Source organism: Ailuropoda melanoleuca, chromosome 13, assembly GCF_002007445.2.
Source record: "Ailuropoda melanoleuca isolate Jingjing chromosome 13, ASM200744v2, whole genome shotgun sequence".
In the NCBI taxonomy this organism is placed as follows: Eukaryota; Metazoa; Chordata; class Mammalia; order Carnivora; family Ursidae; genus Ailuropoda; species Ailuropoda melanoleuca.
In genome coordinates, this window is record NC_048230.1 from 70,465,226 (window position 1) to 70,480,038 (window position 14,813).

Here is a 14,813-nt window from a genome sequence, read left to right on the forward strand (position 1 = left end):
TGTTAGAGAAATACTGATTTTAATTCAACATAAGGTAAACTCTAGGCATCTGTCATCTTTCAGCCTAAAAAGTAGCAAAACTGTTGAAACAAGGCACAATTTTTCCCCATACTTGTTATGTGGCTCCAGTTACAAAAAAAAAAAAAATTATGAAAATGTTACAACATAAAAATAGAAGTCTGTGATTTAAAAAAAAAAAAGTGTATAAAAAATTCCCACAAAACCTGTCAATGTTGTTCCTGATTCTACAAAATAGCACCAGTAAAACTAAAAGTTGTTAAAAACCATTATGACAGCATTTCTGAAATGCAACTTTCCCAACCTCCCGTTCCCCCTAAAAACTTCTCATGGGATACAAAAGGACTTTAAAATCTCTGGAAGGAGGGTCAAGCTTTTTACTGCAGTTTTCCCCCTGCAATCTCTGAGATGAGGGGAAAGGGCGGGGAATGTGCTTCTGCTCTGGCTGTCACTGCTGCTCAGTTTAGAAAAAGGCTGAGGATTCGGGGTGTCCTACTTCTCATGTGGGGACCTGTGCCTGCAGAGTAGTCTGGAGGGTGCATTTTGGGGGTGGAGGGGGATGCCTTCCCTAAGCCGTCTCCTTTGTTCCCTTGATAAGGACGAAGAGGGAGAGGAGAGAAGCCACACTTGTCTGCAGAATAAACAGCAGCGGATAACCCAGCCCCACCACTTCCTGAGCTCCCCGGAGGGTTCTGTTGCAGTCATTGGGAGGGGATTTGGCTAAGGGTGGGGCTGTCCCCTTGGGTTTGGGGGGGGGAGCCCTGAATGTGATGATGAGGTCATCCCTGCTGAAATCATCATCATTAAGGAAAATACTCTACATGGACCCCAGCAGGTCACAGCAGGTCCCAGCCCTTTACACTGAGGCCAGGGAACGTGCTGGGTAAAATTCAAGACAGGCATCCTTTCCTCTTCTGCTAGCCCTAGAGAACAAACACCACCCAGGGCCCTTAAAATGTCCCTTAGCTACATGTCTACCACTGTACGCTCCTGGAAATAAGGAGCCACAGATGTTTTAAAAAAAAAAAAAAAATCAGTCTTGTAATAAATGTCTTGAGTGATTTTTCAGCATTAACCTGAGTATTGGAGACCTGTCACACTGTGGTTTTGGTATTTTAGCCGTTGTTTCTCTGAGCGGTAAACCCAGCAGGGAAAAAAAGCCAGCTTACTACCTACTTCAAGTTTTAAAAGATTTCGAATTAGACAAAATGAGCACCGTGTTTGGCCGCTCCTAGCGGCCAGGTCTGAATTGTGCACAAGGAGGTGGCATCTTGGGCTCCCCCTAGCAAGAAGGGGTCACGAGGCTCTGCTCCTGCCAAGATTATGTGGCGTGACCCCACAATGCTGAGCAGGGGAAGGGCAGAGTTTGGGTTGTACCTACTGGGTCCTGGCTCTGCGCCAAGTGCCCCAGTGCTCCTGGGCTCAGGGTGCCTGGGAGGGCTATTCACAGGCAAAGTAGTCCTTCAGGGGGGCGAAGAGGTGTCGGATGACAGGCACACTCCAGGACCTCCCAAGCAGCTTCTGGCGGGCACCACGGCCCATGTTGGACACATCCGTGTAGTGTACAGGAAAGCCGAAGATCCTGGGGAGGGGGAGGCACCAGAATAAAAAGACAGGGAGTCAGAAGTGACCCTTCCAGCATCTTTACTGCCTCTGGGAGATCCTCACATGAACAGCATGGCACTGCTCCTTCAGCCCTTTGCCCCATCCTTTCCATAAGGCCAACCAGGCCTTCACATGAGCCCTCGTTGACCCCCAGATCAACTGGTTCTTCAGAATACAAATGACGGTCCAGAGGGCACGGTTCCTCTAGGAGGATGCCTGTTTCTTACATCCCCAAGAACTAGCACTATGCTCCTGGAACATAGCTGGTGCTCAGTGGACCTTTCACATGTGAGTGAGTGAGTGAGTGAGTGAATGAGTGAGTGAATGAGTGAATGAATGAATGGCAAGAAAGCCAGACAGCAAGCAAACACACATGTATCTGCCTTCAAACCACAAGAGGAGGAAAGTTAGGGAATTTCCTTAATAAGAAATAAGGACTCCTGCAGAAATGAATCACCAGATGCTGAGACAATTAACCATAAGAACACTGAAGTATCCTGCATTTTCTTTCCCTCTTAAAAGCCAGTTGTTAGATCAAGGGCCAAGCTGGACTTAAATGGCAGATGACAACCAAATATACCAAGAGCTTCCTCTAAGGGAGTCTACCAGGCCTGGCAAGAGGCTACACATACACTAGACCTCAGTCTTTCCCAGGTTTACAATCTAATACTAAAAAGCACACCAATGGGCCAATGGCTGAATGGATGTTAAGAAACATGCCAAAGATGTAACACCTTAGGCCTGTATAGTGCCTATATAAGTGGGCACCCACCTAGTATCACAGTGCCAGCCCAGCATGTAAGGCTTAGGTCTCAAAATACAAAATAACCCACAAGATGAATGGGCAAGGTTACCAGCCAGTTTCTATGAATCAGAACTTGCTTTTATAGACTAAGAAAACTATTGTTAAGGAAATAAAACCAGTTGTAGGACTGAAATATCTTGAATGAAAATACTCTTATCAAATCCCTGAGACGCAGCCAAAAATGTAAAGAGGAATATTCATAGCCCTTCCTTCATTTCTAGTAACAAAATAAACAGGAAAAACGAAAGAAAAAAAAATGAAACCAGAAAAGGAGAATTGAAATCCAAAAGCTGATTCTTTGAACCAAAACAGTTGAACTACCAACTTAGCCAAATAAATGGATGGAAAAGACAAACTTTGGCTAAGTAGGAACCAGCTCTAGAAACAGCAACTTGGCAGAGAAAATCTTCTGAGAAAGACCAATGGCCAAGGCAGTGGGGTTTTCTTTGGCTGGTTCCTCATATGCCCTGGAAGCCCAGCATGCTGGGGCAGGTAAATACCAGGGCAGCACAGCAGGAACAGAGATATGGTGTGGTCAAATGACCTCATGTTTCAGATTCTTCACCACCACCACCACCCTTCTGCCATTTCTATCAGGAAAATCAGCACTAACTCTGAAAAGCTTTACTCCCAGCCCCACTAACATAGGTCAATGAGACCATGCAGAATTAAGGCAAACACCTGGCCATTTGTGCTGCCTGCCTTAACCACATGTTCTTCCCCTTTCTCTCTGCCTGCATGATATCCCTCTTCACGTGCAGCCCTGCTCACCTTTCTAGCTCAGTGCACCACAAAACATCTTCTTTGCCATTCATGACAACAGGGAAAAGTTGGTTTTTCCCCTGTCTGATCGAGTTCGACTTGGTGGTTATTGTCTGTACTTTCTTTAACTGGAGAACAAAACGACATCATGGAGTGAGCACAGGAGGAAGGGTCTGGGTCAAGTCAAAGCTCATAAGCACCTAGGGAAGATGGAGGAGGGAGGGCAGGCGGGGAGAGAGGAAGGGTTGGGCTCACAGAAAAATGAGAAAAGGAGAGCTGGAAGGTGAGAACATTCTGTGCTTCCCATGAACACCAACCAAGAAGTTAATGAACAGGAAGGACCAGCCTCACAGAGAACAACAGATAAAGTGACCATGAATGAGATCACATGGGGGGCAAGAAAACACCAGAGTTATTGATCAAGCAGGATTAAGCAAAAGTACCCCCCCCCATATTCTGAGGATGGCCAACTGGGTTTTGAATGAATGGAACCTATCATGATGTAAACATTAAGTTTACAGAGGTCTTAATGTTAACGGTAGACCATTTTTGTAGCAAAAGCAAATTTACTCATTTATTACTGGGAAGATGAGCTGAAATTATCTGTGTCTCTATGGAGTCTGTATTCACAATTGAAAGTCTAGTCACCTTTTCTCATAGTGATTATTTATGTATCAAGAACCTCTCCTACTCTGTGCTTTTACTTTAAGATGGGACAGAATAATTAAGTGGGGAAAGAGGCCCAGCACCAGGGAGTCATGTGGGGGGGGAGGAGGGGCAGGAACAAACTGGAAACCAAGGTCAAGTACTCGCTTGGAGGTCACCAAGTGTGTTTCCAGAGACCATTTGTTAGCACATCTTACCTTTGCTGTCCTATTGAACTCCAAGCAGTCCTGTAGCTCGAGTTTATCATTCTTTGATGCTATCACAGGCCTGGGAACATCCAAAACCCATTACTTTCTACCAAGTCTAAAGGGGCCAAGGCTAGGTGCTTCCCAAGGTAGGAATGAGGGCCAAAGACTGCAAAATGTGCTCTGGCAGTGAACCTATTACAATTACCTGATCAAAAATGAGCCTGGCAAGAACACAAGACTATATGCTGAATTCAGAGACAGACTAGCCCCTTGAAGAGGCAGCCCAATGTCCAGGAGCGAATGCTCCCCCTTCCCAAATTTTAGTATCAGTCAGAGCCCTCCTGCCAAGAGAGGATGAAGGAAACAACACTGGAATGAGTCAGGAGACCCCTCCAGTCCAGCCCCACTGCTCATGGACTGAGTGACCCTGAGCAAGTCAGGCCATCTCTCTGGGCCTCAGGAGCTTGGATTAGGTCTCTGTGGTTCTACTTGCTGCCACTAGCCCATCAAACCCGTGATCTGGTGGCTTACAGCTGGGGATGCGGCCTCTGGATGGTTTCAGGGCTAACAGGAGGTACAGGTAAGAAGGACAGGAGATGGCTGACAATACTAACAATTACTCTTAACTTTCACCAGTGAAACCGGCAAATGCAGAGAGGCAGACAGATGCCTGAGAAGGCGAAGGGCTGTAACTTGAGGAACGAAGTGGTTAAGAGTTCCAGAGCAGAATACCAGCAAAAACGTCTGAATGCACAGAGCTGATGAACACCACAGCAACCCCTGTGAAAGGACCCTCAAGGCCAAAAGGAAATCAGATGTAAGAATGAATGACGCCCACAAGAGAGCCCACTGAATCACACAAAACATCCCCCTGGATTCTGTCAGAGGTTTCCTTGACCTCACCTTCCATGCCTCAGATGTCTGCCTATCGCCAATCTCAACTCTTCCATGAGCCCAAGGGAGCTAAGGGACACAGCACAGGCCTACCTGGTGCTGACTGTAGGACTGAGATCTACAGAACCAAGGTGCTGGGTCGGACAGCTGGATTTGGGTCTGTGACCACCAGGTAATGGTTGGGTCACCCAACCCTGAGCCCTGCAGGGCCCAGCTGTTGCCACTCATTTACTTGTACAACTCAGGCAGAAAGCTCTGGAGGCTTTACAGACTCGTCCTTTCATCAGATAACCTACACCCAAGGTCCAACCCTCATATTAACCACAATCTGATCCCTCCTGCTACGTTTCACAGAACTCCGGAGCTGCCAAGCCCCCAGAGCCACACTTGCACTGCGCTGAGTAGTACGGATGGTGCCTATCGGGGCCCTCCTTTGAATACCCACCCTCACTCTTCTCCCCATCGCTGCCCTCATGCTGCTCTTGTCTATCCTCCTATGAGCAACTACCATGAACCTGAGAAACCCTTCTCACCTGCTTAAATGGCTCATGAGTTCCCATGCAATGACTCACAAATGCCACTTAACCTGGCCCATACTTCTGAGTTCTCTGCCTTACTGTCCCAGCCACTGTGGCCCCTGGAACACTGTTCTCTGAGTTGGTCTCCCAATGCACTGTTCACCATCACCCCTTTCCCTATTCCTTCTGCGTAGAACGTTCTTTCTTCCCTCAAATAACTGCACAGCTCTATTCCTTCATTTAAGGCCCTGCTTGAGTAAGAAGCCTCCCGACCAATTCCTCCAATGCCCTCACCTTCAGCCAGAACCATGAAATTATTTACTGTCTTCTCTACCTGTCCCCCATTAGCACGTCAACTCCATGAGAGGCAAGGCTGACATCTAATGTGTTCACCACTAAGATGGCAGCATGTAGAGCAATGCCTGGCACAGTATGAGAGCTCGAGTGTTGAGTGAAGAGCCCACTTCATCCAGGCATGAACATTTTCCATTTCACTGGTTGATTAGCCAAATAAAAATGCAACATACCCAACAGAAATCCTACAAGCTATTCTAGCATCTTCTCCCCTCTGTTCACACTTTGCTGAATGCCTGAAAGTTATTACGCTTCCAGAATTTCCTTCTAAAAGAGAATTTTTTTAAGCTTAACTCATTTGCAAGTCTGGGATGTCACATTACCATCATATTTTGTATCTTAATTAGTAGGTTGTTCCCCCTGGAAACCACATGGAGGAGATAATGAATCCTCAGCAAAGCCACTTACTTACTGTGTGGCTTTCAACATGGAAAAATGGATAAGAAGTTGGGAAAAGCTCTTGGTTAAGAAAGTCCAAGGGGAGAGGTTGTCTCAGCTCTGCCACGGGGCTGGTCACCACAGACCTCGTGGCCAGGAATCACTTCATCCAACAATCTCTTCGTCTTTCCCAGTGGGACGGTTAACAGGAAGAAGAGGTGTGGTACGGAAGCATCAGCACTCAGTCTGCTCTGTTCCAGCACAAGGCACTTTTAATAAGGTGGCCCATGGGCAGAGTGGGAATGAGTCAGAAAAGGCTAAGGAATCCTGGCCTCAGAGTTCCAGGTGGTTGCTGCGCTTCCCAAAAGGCTTCAAACATGGCACCAGGAATTGGTCTGAACCTCAGGTGGGGCCATTTCTCAGGGAAGCCAGTGCTTTCTAGAAGGCTTGAATGGGTCTCTGAGTCACAAGAGTTCACAGTTAGGGCTCACATCATTAGTTACACTTGACTTGGCTATTACCTGTCCCACCCTGAGCCCCTTGTTACCTGTTCATTCCAGGCAGGTTGCCCCAGAAGTAGCGGGCCCTGTGAGCAGCAGACACTTTGATGGCATCGATCATCACTGGGTTACACTGCAGAGAGAGAGGGACAGCTGCTGGGAGCCCATGTCAGAATTCATGGGGAAGCCAGCCAGAGTGGCATGTGACCTGGGTAGGTGACAGGGACACCCCCTGGCTATAGAGGAGGCATGGTTCCTGCCAGCAGGAAGACAGACCAATCCTCATCAACAATCTGGCTGGAAGAAGACACAGCTAGTGCCCTGATACTAATGGTGGGGAGAGAGACCAGACTGGACCTCCAGGCTCTGGGAGAAGATACACCCTCTGACCTGCCAGATAATTACAGAATGCGCTATGTACAAGCAGGAAAAGCAGCTCAAAATTGAAATCTGCCAAGATGGGAGTCCTGGCTTCAGGAATGCAATGTTGACAAAACATGACTTCTGTCACCCCATCTGCCAGGTTCACACAGTGTGAGGGAACTAGCCAGTTCTATAACCTCTCTAGCAGAATGCAGGCGGTCAAGTTTTGAAGAAAACGAATGAGATGTATAAAAAGCATTTACTATAATGCTGGATGACAATGCCTCATGATGAACCGACTGCAGCCCCTGAAGCAGTTCTCAGAACAGGGATGCGAACAAACTCCCTAGAGTAAACAGAGTTCAGTCAAATCTCCCCAATGCTCCCCAAAAGTAGAAGAGGATTTCATCATCTGACTTCAGGGGGTTCAGGGTAAGGTTAGTGATCAAGTATTTTCCATACACTAAAAAAGAATTGACCCACGTTGATTCCTCTTTTTTTGGATTTAGCCGTCGCCTCCATTAAGAACCCAGAAGTCACTCTCAAGAGTAGAAACACTGAACCAACCCCCAATGCCAACAGGGCCTTCCCTCCCACTGTCATCTTGACCATCAGGACCCTAGGTGCCCTCACCTCCAGGAACCGAGAGATGTCTCTCTTGTCGCCAACCTTCATGGCTACCACATTCTCAAACATCCAGAAGAAGGGCCGATCGTCCCCCTCCTTGGGGCGTGTGTAATTCAGTAGGTGGTAGAACTCAAAGAAGAGCCGGCCTGTGCCCTCTGAGCCACAAAAGAAGATGGTAGAGGCAGGTTCAAACCCATCAGCCCAGCCCTCCATCCTGACACCAATGGGTTCCCAGTGATCACCTGACTAGAGCAGACACCCTACAGTCCTTCTACCTGTACTCCTCTGGAATGAGGAAGGAAAGTGGTATCAGCAGTGCAGTATTTACTAGTATCTCTGGTGCCAGGACTTACAATGGACAAGGAAAGAGCCAACAGGTAAAGCTGGCCAGAAACAGTTCCTTCTGAGACCAGCACTCAGGTGACAGAGAGACCCTCTCAGAGCCACCAGAAAGAAGGGATGCTCACCGTACAGGCCTTTCCTGGCAGGGTTCACATTTGAGAGATCATTGCATGGGCTTCCACCAATCACCAAGTCAAAGGGGCCCCATTCTTCAATCTGTGAGAGAAAAACAGTCACTTCTAGGAGTCACTCTTACTGGGGGTGAGGATGGAGGAATACAGCCTAGGTTCCAGGTAACCTTATGAGGAAAACCCACTTCCAGGGCGCTTGGCTGGCTCAGCTGGTGGAGCATACGGCTCTCAATCTCAGGGTCATGGCTTCAAGCCCCATGTTGGGTGTGAAGCCTACTTTCAAGAAAAAAAGAAAACCCACTTCTAGAATCTCACTTGGTCATTCAAGTCTCCCAACGCTCCCCCTTACCCAAAATAACCCAATGCCACAGATTCCCTAAGATCTAAATGATTCTGAATAATTTGCCAACTTGTGGGTCTTGGTACTACAGCTCGATGTGACTCCAAGTTTGCTTTCTACCACCACCCTGGGCACAGGGAAGGGGACCACATGGGCATGAGGATGTTTGGGGCTCAGGGCGTGGAGGCAGAACCCTGCAGGAGTGCAGGCTAGCCCTCACATTTCTCTTCGTGATGTTCCTGACGTCATTCACATATTTGATGTTGCCCTCGTGCTTCACAGTTCCAACAGCGATGGATTCTTCACACACTTCGGAGGCGACATACTTCTCGACTTTGATGCCCAATTCTTTGAGGACCAAGTACCCTGTAGGGGGTCAGGGGAAAGAAAGTTCATCAGGGTTGTCTTCCCAGAACCCCGTCCCTCAAGTGATTTTAAGCCATCTCCAGAGCTCAGCAAGGACATGGTCATCCTCGAGGGAACCCATGCAGATTGCAAAGAAACCGCACACTGGCTTCACCAGGCTGCTCGGATGGCGGAGTTTCATGAAGAAAATACATGGGTAAATGGTAAAGCCCACCGGCAGGATCTACCAAAATGGACAGGCACATAGCCAAGGCCCCAGCACCTACCACCCAACACAGTCAAACACAGACACACGGACAGGAACCTTCACCAAAACCATGTTTAGAAACAACCTCAAAGCCTGGTGGCATGGCCAAGGCTTAGTCCTATTCTGCATGATCTGTACCAACACAAATAGGTCTTTAAGACTCAAACAGAGTGGGGAAAACAAAGTATGAGTAATGACCTAGGGGTCCCATTAAAAGCTGTCCATGTTTTAGGAATCTGGACGTCAAAGTACACACATTAAGTACAAATGATGTGAAGTGCATAGCAGCTCATTTCTACTGCTTTCTGCTGATAGTATTTTGCATAAAATAGTTAGATCAGGCAAATCCCCCAGAGGCAGCATGCATGCTGGCTATGCTTTTTCTATACCTGGGCAACGTGAGAGAAATGGAAGGGAACCAAGACTGGAGTTATTAGGAGCTGCCTATTTCTGCTCCAACAAATCTAGCCTAATGGAACGGGAAAATCATTTCCTAAGATAACTGCACGTAATAAAAAAATGCAACACAGCTAAGATATACCTGTCTTTAAAAAGGCCCAACAGAAGGCTGAGTAGGTGAAATGGTAGAGAGGTTTGAGGAGAGAAACAAGGAGCCAGTGGTTTTCTCAAAACAAGTGACCAACAGGTCATCCCAGGGGTCTTTCTTGGCACTGATGACAGGACACCTGGAGCAGGTGGGCGTCCCTAGGTGAACTCCAAACTCACCTGTTGCAATTCCATCAAACAGGGATAAGACTCGAATGGGCCGCCTTCGGGCTGCGGGAATCGCAGGGTATAACTTGGGGGCTTCCTGCCAGGTTAAAGAAGGAGGTCATGGAAGTCACGGTGCAGGGGATAAGACTCAGCCTCTGGCGGAGGGGAGGGCTGACCTCCCTCTGAGAGTCACAAACCCTGTGCTCTGCAATGTCCTAGCTGGGACCCCATGGAGAGCTCTGGCACAAAATGGCCATTCTGCCCTTAGACGTGAACACAGATGCGACTTTGATACAGAGGCACACACACACAAAAACACATTCCCTACCCAGGAATGACCTGGAGCCTCCCTCCATGAACTGCAGGCAGGAGCCCAGGAGAATCCACTCCCACTATGATTTATGAGTAAGTCACGGGCCTCCCTTCCCTCTTCAGTTCCACTAAGACTAAGGCTTGGTTAGCTCTGCAGGCCCTTGAAAATACACCTACTGAGAGGCCACGAAGGAGGGGAGGAAGAACACCAGAGCAGCCTGACAATTGTACAGAGGACGTGGTCTGAAGCTCTCAGATGCTCGTTTGTACCATGGATCTTTTCCATTAACTCTTGCCAACAGACTTGCAGAGTGCTCCAGACCCCTGAAGCTCTGGGGGGTGGGCAGTGCTGGGGAAGAAGCCTGTGGCTTACGTATTCGAGCCCCGTGTCGCTGGTGAAGAAGGCCTGCAGGCGCACGTTCCAGTCCTTCCGGCGCCGCAGGACGCCATGACAGCGCTGCGGGAGGCACATGTAGCAGCTCCAGGGCTCCTGCAGCTTCGCATCTGCTGCGGTGCCCGTGCCCACCAGCACCTCCAGGCACTCCACGCAGAAGCACCTGCCCCGCCAGCAAGGGAGAACACCTTCGTCATCGTGCAGTTCCCCTGCCTCCACACACTGTCCCCCTGGCGACGGCAACGAGCCGCCTGGAACCTTCTTGGGGCCCCTGTTGCTCTATCCAATGGGCTGGAAGGCATGGTGTCAGGATTTGGGCTAAACTGACCTCTTCCTTTGGGGCCCTGCCCACCCCATCCCCAGAATCGGCCTATCGCTAAGGTGCCTTCCCCACCCTCAGGAACCCATCCCTCCACCCCAGTTCTACTTCATGGAGTACTGGCTCGGGTCCATCCCTTGGCGCTCGAGGCCCGGCCCCAGCCCACGCTCACCGGCAGCAGCTCGTATTGCTGCAGAGCAGCAACTCGCGGCCCTCACAACACACAGTGCAGTAGGACTGATAGCCATCGTCGTCATACATATAGAACAGCTCGAGGAAGCGGTCCTGGCAGCCAGAGAGAAACACCCATGAAATCAGGCACCAGGGACCACCAGGCCCTGCTTGCTCGCTGGCTGAGGCCCTAGGATGCAGCCACAGAACAGGTCACGGGTGGCTTGGCGACCTTTCCAGGGCCAACAGCTGGGGCCACGTGCCACTGCAGGACAGCCTCCCTGCTCCAACAGTTGGCCCACGAGGCAACAGCTTCACTAGAACCTTCCCTATCGCCGACACACGGGTGCTTTTTTTTCTGGAGGAAGTACAGGGGAGTAGTGGGAAGGGGAAGGAAAGCCAAGGGCAGGGTTAGGACTTACCCGGCACGTCTGGCAGAGCCCACCCTCAAAGAGAGGGTGGAAGGACACGGGGTTTTTCCTACCACAGGACAAACAGCTATCTGTAAGAAAGATAGGGATGAAGCTTGCAGCAATGACGGCCACAAAACCAGGGGTGAAGCCTGGAGTCCAACGGCTTTTTTTTTTTTTGAAGATTTTATTTATTTATTTATTTGACAGAGAGAGAGACAGCCAGAGAGAGAGGGAATACAAGCAGGGGTAGTGGGAGAGGAAGAAGCAGGCTCCCAGCGGAGGAGCCTGATGTGGGGCTCGATCCCAGAATGCTGGGATCACGCCCTGAGCCGAAGGCAGACGCTTAACCGCTGTGCCACCCAGGCGCCCCTAACGGCTTCTGAATATTTACTCCAAGCTAGCAAAATCACAAGGAGTCCTGACGCTTTGTTCCTTTCAGCAATGCTTCCAAGTTACCAACCCCATTCCAGAAATGGGGAGAGCCCACAATGAGAGCCCCAAGCAGGAGGTCCCAAGGACAGGCAAAGGCCTGACCCAGTAGGAAGACCTGGGGAAGGACGCTAAGCAAAGGCCATTCCAGCATGGAACATGCTTGGGAGGGCCTGGTATGAGACTCTTTAAAGACAAACTTAGGTAACTTATGGTGATGCCAATTTGCTTATGTCATCATGTAAAACTTCCCTACACCAAACCTACACACAGCCACGGGTGCAATTCAGGATACGGCTACCTTCCTATTAGGATATCCCGCCTTGCCCTCACACCAGGAGGTCAGACTGATCGGACAGCACTGATCATGTGGGCAGGGCCATTAAGGTGGCCCCAGACCCGGGGGCCTGGGTGGTGTAGTCGGGTGAAGGATCTGACTCTTGGTTTCAGCTCAGGTAGTGATCTCTGGGTTATGAGACAGAGTCATGCCTTGGGCTCCACTCTCAGCACAGTCTGCTTGAAATTCCTTCTCCCTCTACCCCAAACACTCTCTGGCTCTCTCTCTAAAGTAAATAAATAAATCTTAACCAAAAAATGCCTGAGACTAAGCATCCCCAGCCAGGCAGCACAGATGGGTGACAGTGTCTGGAGGAATGGAAGGATTATGGGTCAAGGTTTCCAGGACCCGACAGGGGCTGCTCCAAAACAGCTTTCCCCAGGGATCTGGGTCAGGAGCTGTGTTGTTTTCCTACCCAGCACTGAGATAAGCACTCAGTAAATATTTGTTAACTAAAGGACATCAGTCTAAGGAAGTAAGAGAGAGTCCATTTGTCCTCACACATTCTGAATTCCGTTAAGATATATTATGGTCAGAGTTTCAATTCCAGTGGCTAATTCCCAGCCAGGACAAACAGACCAGAGTTGGCTTGAAAGACTGACAGTGGTGAAGTATGTCTCCCTTGCACCTCAAAGCCTATTCAAGTTCCTGTCTGGGGAAAGCTCAGGATGCCACAGACACTGGTTTCAGGTTTGGGGTTCTCTGAGCCCAATTCCACTTACCCCAACCTTCTTGCTGACTCAGGAGCAGAATCAGCCTTCGTGAAATCCAGGCAACACATTCCATTAAATGTAGCAACAAAGATAGCACACCCCAACCGAGGCCAAGGCACAAAGCTCTGGGTTAGACTCCAGCAGGGCAGGCAAGCAGGCTAAGGTCAGCCTTGAGCACTGCCCAGGGCGTGAAGGGGAGACTGACAAGGGGAGAACACATTACCTTCCAGGTTACTCTTGTTGTTGCTAACATCCAAAGCCATTTGTTCTGTTGAGAAAAGAGAAGGTGTGACCCAGAGTCAAGGAGCCTGTTCCTCAATCAGCGACACCATGATTCCTTTGCCGAATGGCCCTTCCTGCCACCCACCCCCAACAGGCCACGCCTGACAGTGTTTGAACGCTCCCCCAGCCTCCTTACTACCCCATGATCACCTCGACTCTGGTCCTCCTCTCCTCGGTCTTTGCCGTTGTTGTAGCAGTTGGTCTTCAGGCGCTTGGGTGGGGGGCAGTAGTCTGAGGCAGCTGAGTCGTCAGCTGTGCGTCTTCTAGTCTTGTTCTCTGTGAAAGGTAAGGAGATGGCAGCCGGGGCCGGGGTATGGGGAGAACTGGGGCCTGGGACAGAACCATACCGTGCCTGGGTCCCAGCTGCATCTGGGCCATGACATGGGTCTACACTAGGTGTCCTACAGCCCCTCTTTGGGCAACGTGGATGAGGACAGAATTCAGAATCCCTTGCTATGTACTTATAGGGGTTTAAACAGTGCTGGGTGCAAGAGAATACATCCTCATAGACCCAGCGAAAGGAAAATTAGACAAAGCTTGGTCTCTGACGCCCAGCACGTGAACTAATAGCCACATGTACCAACTGAGCACTTGAGATGTGACTTGTGTGATCTGGCTGTACGCTCCAGAACTACAAGTGGAGCCAATCGAAGGGTTCGTCTGGAATTTGGGGCATCCAGAAAAATATCTTATCGAGTATTTCCAGGGAAAACTTAGCACAAAACCTGAGTGATCATAAGACATGTCAAAATAATAGATTTTAAAAACTGATCTAATAGAAAATGTAAAATGGTCATTCATTTTTATACAGTTAGAAATATTAAAATGCTGGAAATACTGAATTAAGTTAAAATACATGATTTATACTAATTTCACCTTTTTTGTCCTTTTCCAATGTTGCTACTAGAAAAAATTTCTATTATCTGGCCATTGTTTATGTATTTCTATAAATTCCTGTTATACTTGTATTCAATCTCTAAATATCTGTGAGATCATGGAGAATTATACAGCCATTATAAATCATAAGGACGCTTAGAAACAAAATTACATTTGACAGTGCATACACTAATTGAGAAACGTAGGGAAAGCAGGAATCCAACTCGTGTACAGAAAAAGTTGGAAGGATGTGCACACCCAAGTTAACCTGGAGGGTAGATGTGAGGGTTGGGAGTGAAGGGGTAGGTGAGGGCTCAGGTTGACTTTTTAACAGATTGGATTCTTTCCCAGTGACCACTGTATATGCAAGAAATCGAAAGAAAGTACAGAGAAAATAGTACACAGTCAAAATATGGGAAGGGAATACCGTATTTCCTTGATTCTAAGTTCCCACTGCCTGCACGACGCACCTTCGACTTATTAACCACTTATTTGTGGGGGGAGGGAAACAAAACAAAACAGAAAAGACTATGTTAAATGTATGGATTGTTAAGACAAATCCTGGACTTCAGGCATCCAAGATTTCCAGAGTGACGATGTGAAACCAGACTTATCTTACATTAGAGGAAATATGGCATTGGTCAAACCCTCAAGATGGGAGATGCCGCTTTCTGACTGGAGGTGGCTTTGGGGGCTTGTTGGGGGGTGGGGGGAGGGTTAACACTTTCTAGGTTTTCTCCAGTAAGCAT

At 48.8% G+C, this 14,813-nt stretch overlaps 1 protein-coding gene across 6 annotated transcripts in view; it reads right to left on the reverse strand.

The window, feature by feature from the left end:
- The window catches only part of DNMT3B (DNA methyltransferase 3 beta), a 41,016-nt gene continuing 26,203 nt past the window's right edge, over positions 1 to 14,813 (reverse strand). For 4 of the 6 annotated variants that reach the window (XM_034640689.1, XM_034640690.1, XM_034640691.1 and 1 more), the window contains 13 exons: positions 13,339 to 13,464; positions 13,130 to 13,174; positions 11,437 to 11,516; positions 11,016 to 11,128; positions 10,504 to 10,687; positions 9,831 to 9,915; positions 8,712 to 8,857; positions 8,146 to 8,236; positions 7,685 to 7,833; positions 6,736 to 6,821; positions 4,054 to 4,123; positions 3,200 to 3,318; positions 1 to 1,600 (listed from right to left, as the gene is read on the reverse strand). In XM_034640689.1, the coding sequence (XP_034496580.1) occupies positions 1,459 to 1,600; positions 3,200 to 3,318; positions 4,054 to 4,123; positions 6,736 to 6,821; positions 7,685 to 7,833; positions 8,146 to 8,236; positions 8,712 to 8,857; positions 9,831 to 9,915; positions 10,504 to 10,687; positions 11,016 to 11,128; positions 11,437 to 11,516; positions 13,130 to 13,174; positions 13,339 to 13,464 (1,436 nt within the window). In that variant the 3' untranslated portion in view covers positions 1 to 1,458. Of the gene's footprint in view, positions 1,601 to 3,199; positions 3,319 to 4,053; positions 4,124 to 6,735; positions 6,822 to 7,684; positions 7,834 to 8,145; positions 8,237 to 8,711; positions 8,858 to 9,830; positions 9,916 to 10,503; positions 10,688 to 11,015; positions 11,129 to 11,436; positions 11,517 to 13,129; positions 13,175 to 13,338; positions 13,465 to 14,813 lie in introns of those variants that run through there. The other 2 variants (XM_034640692.1, XM_034640693.1) reach the window with 2 other exon arrangements.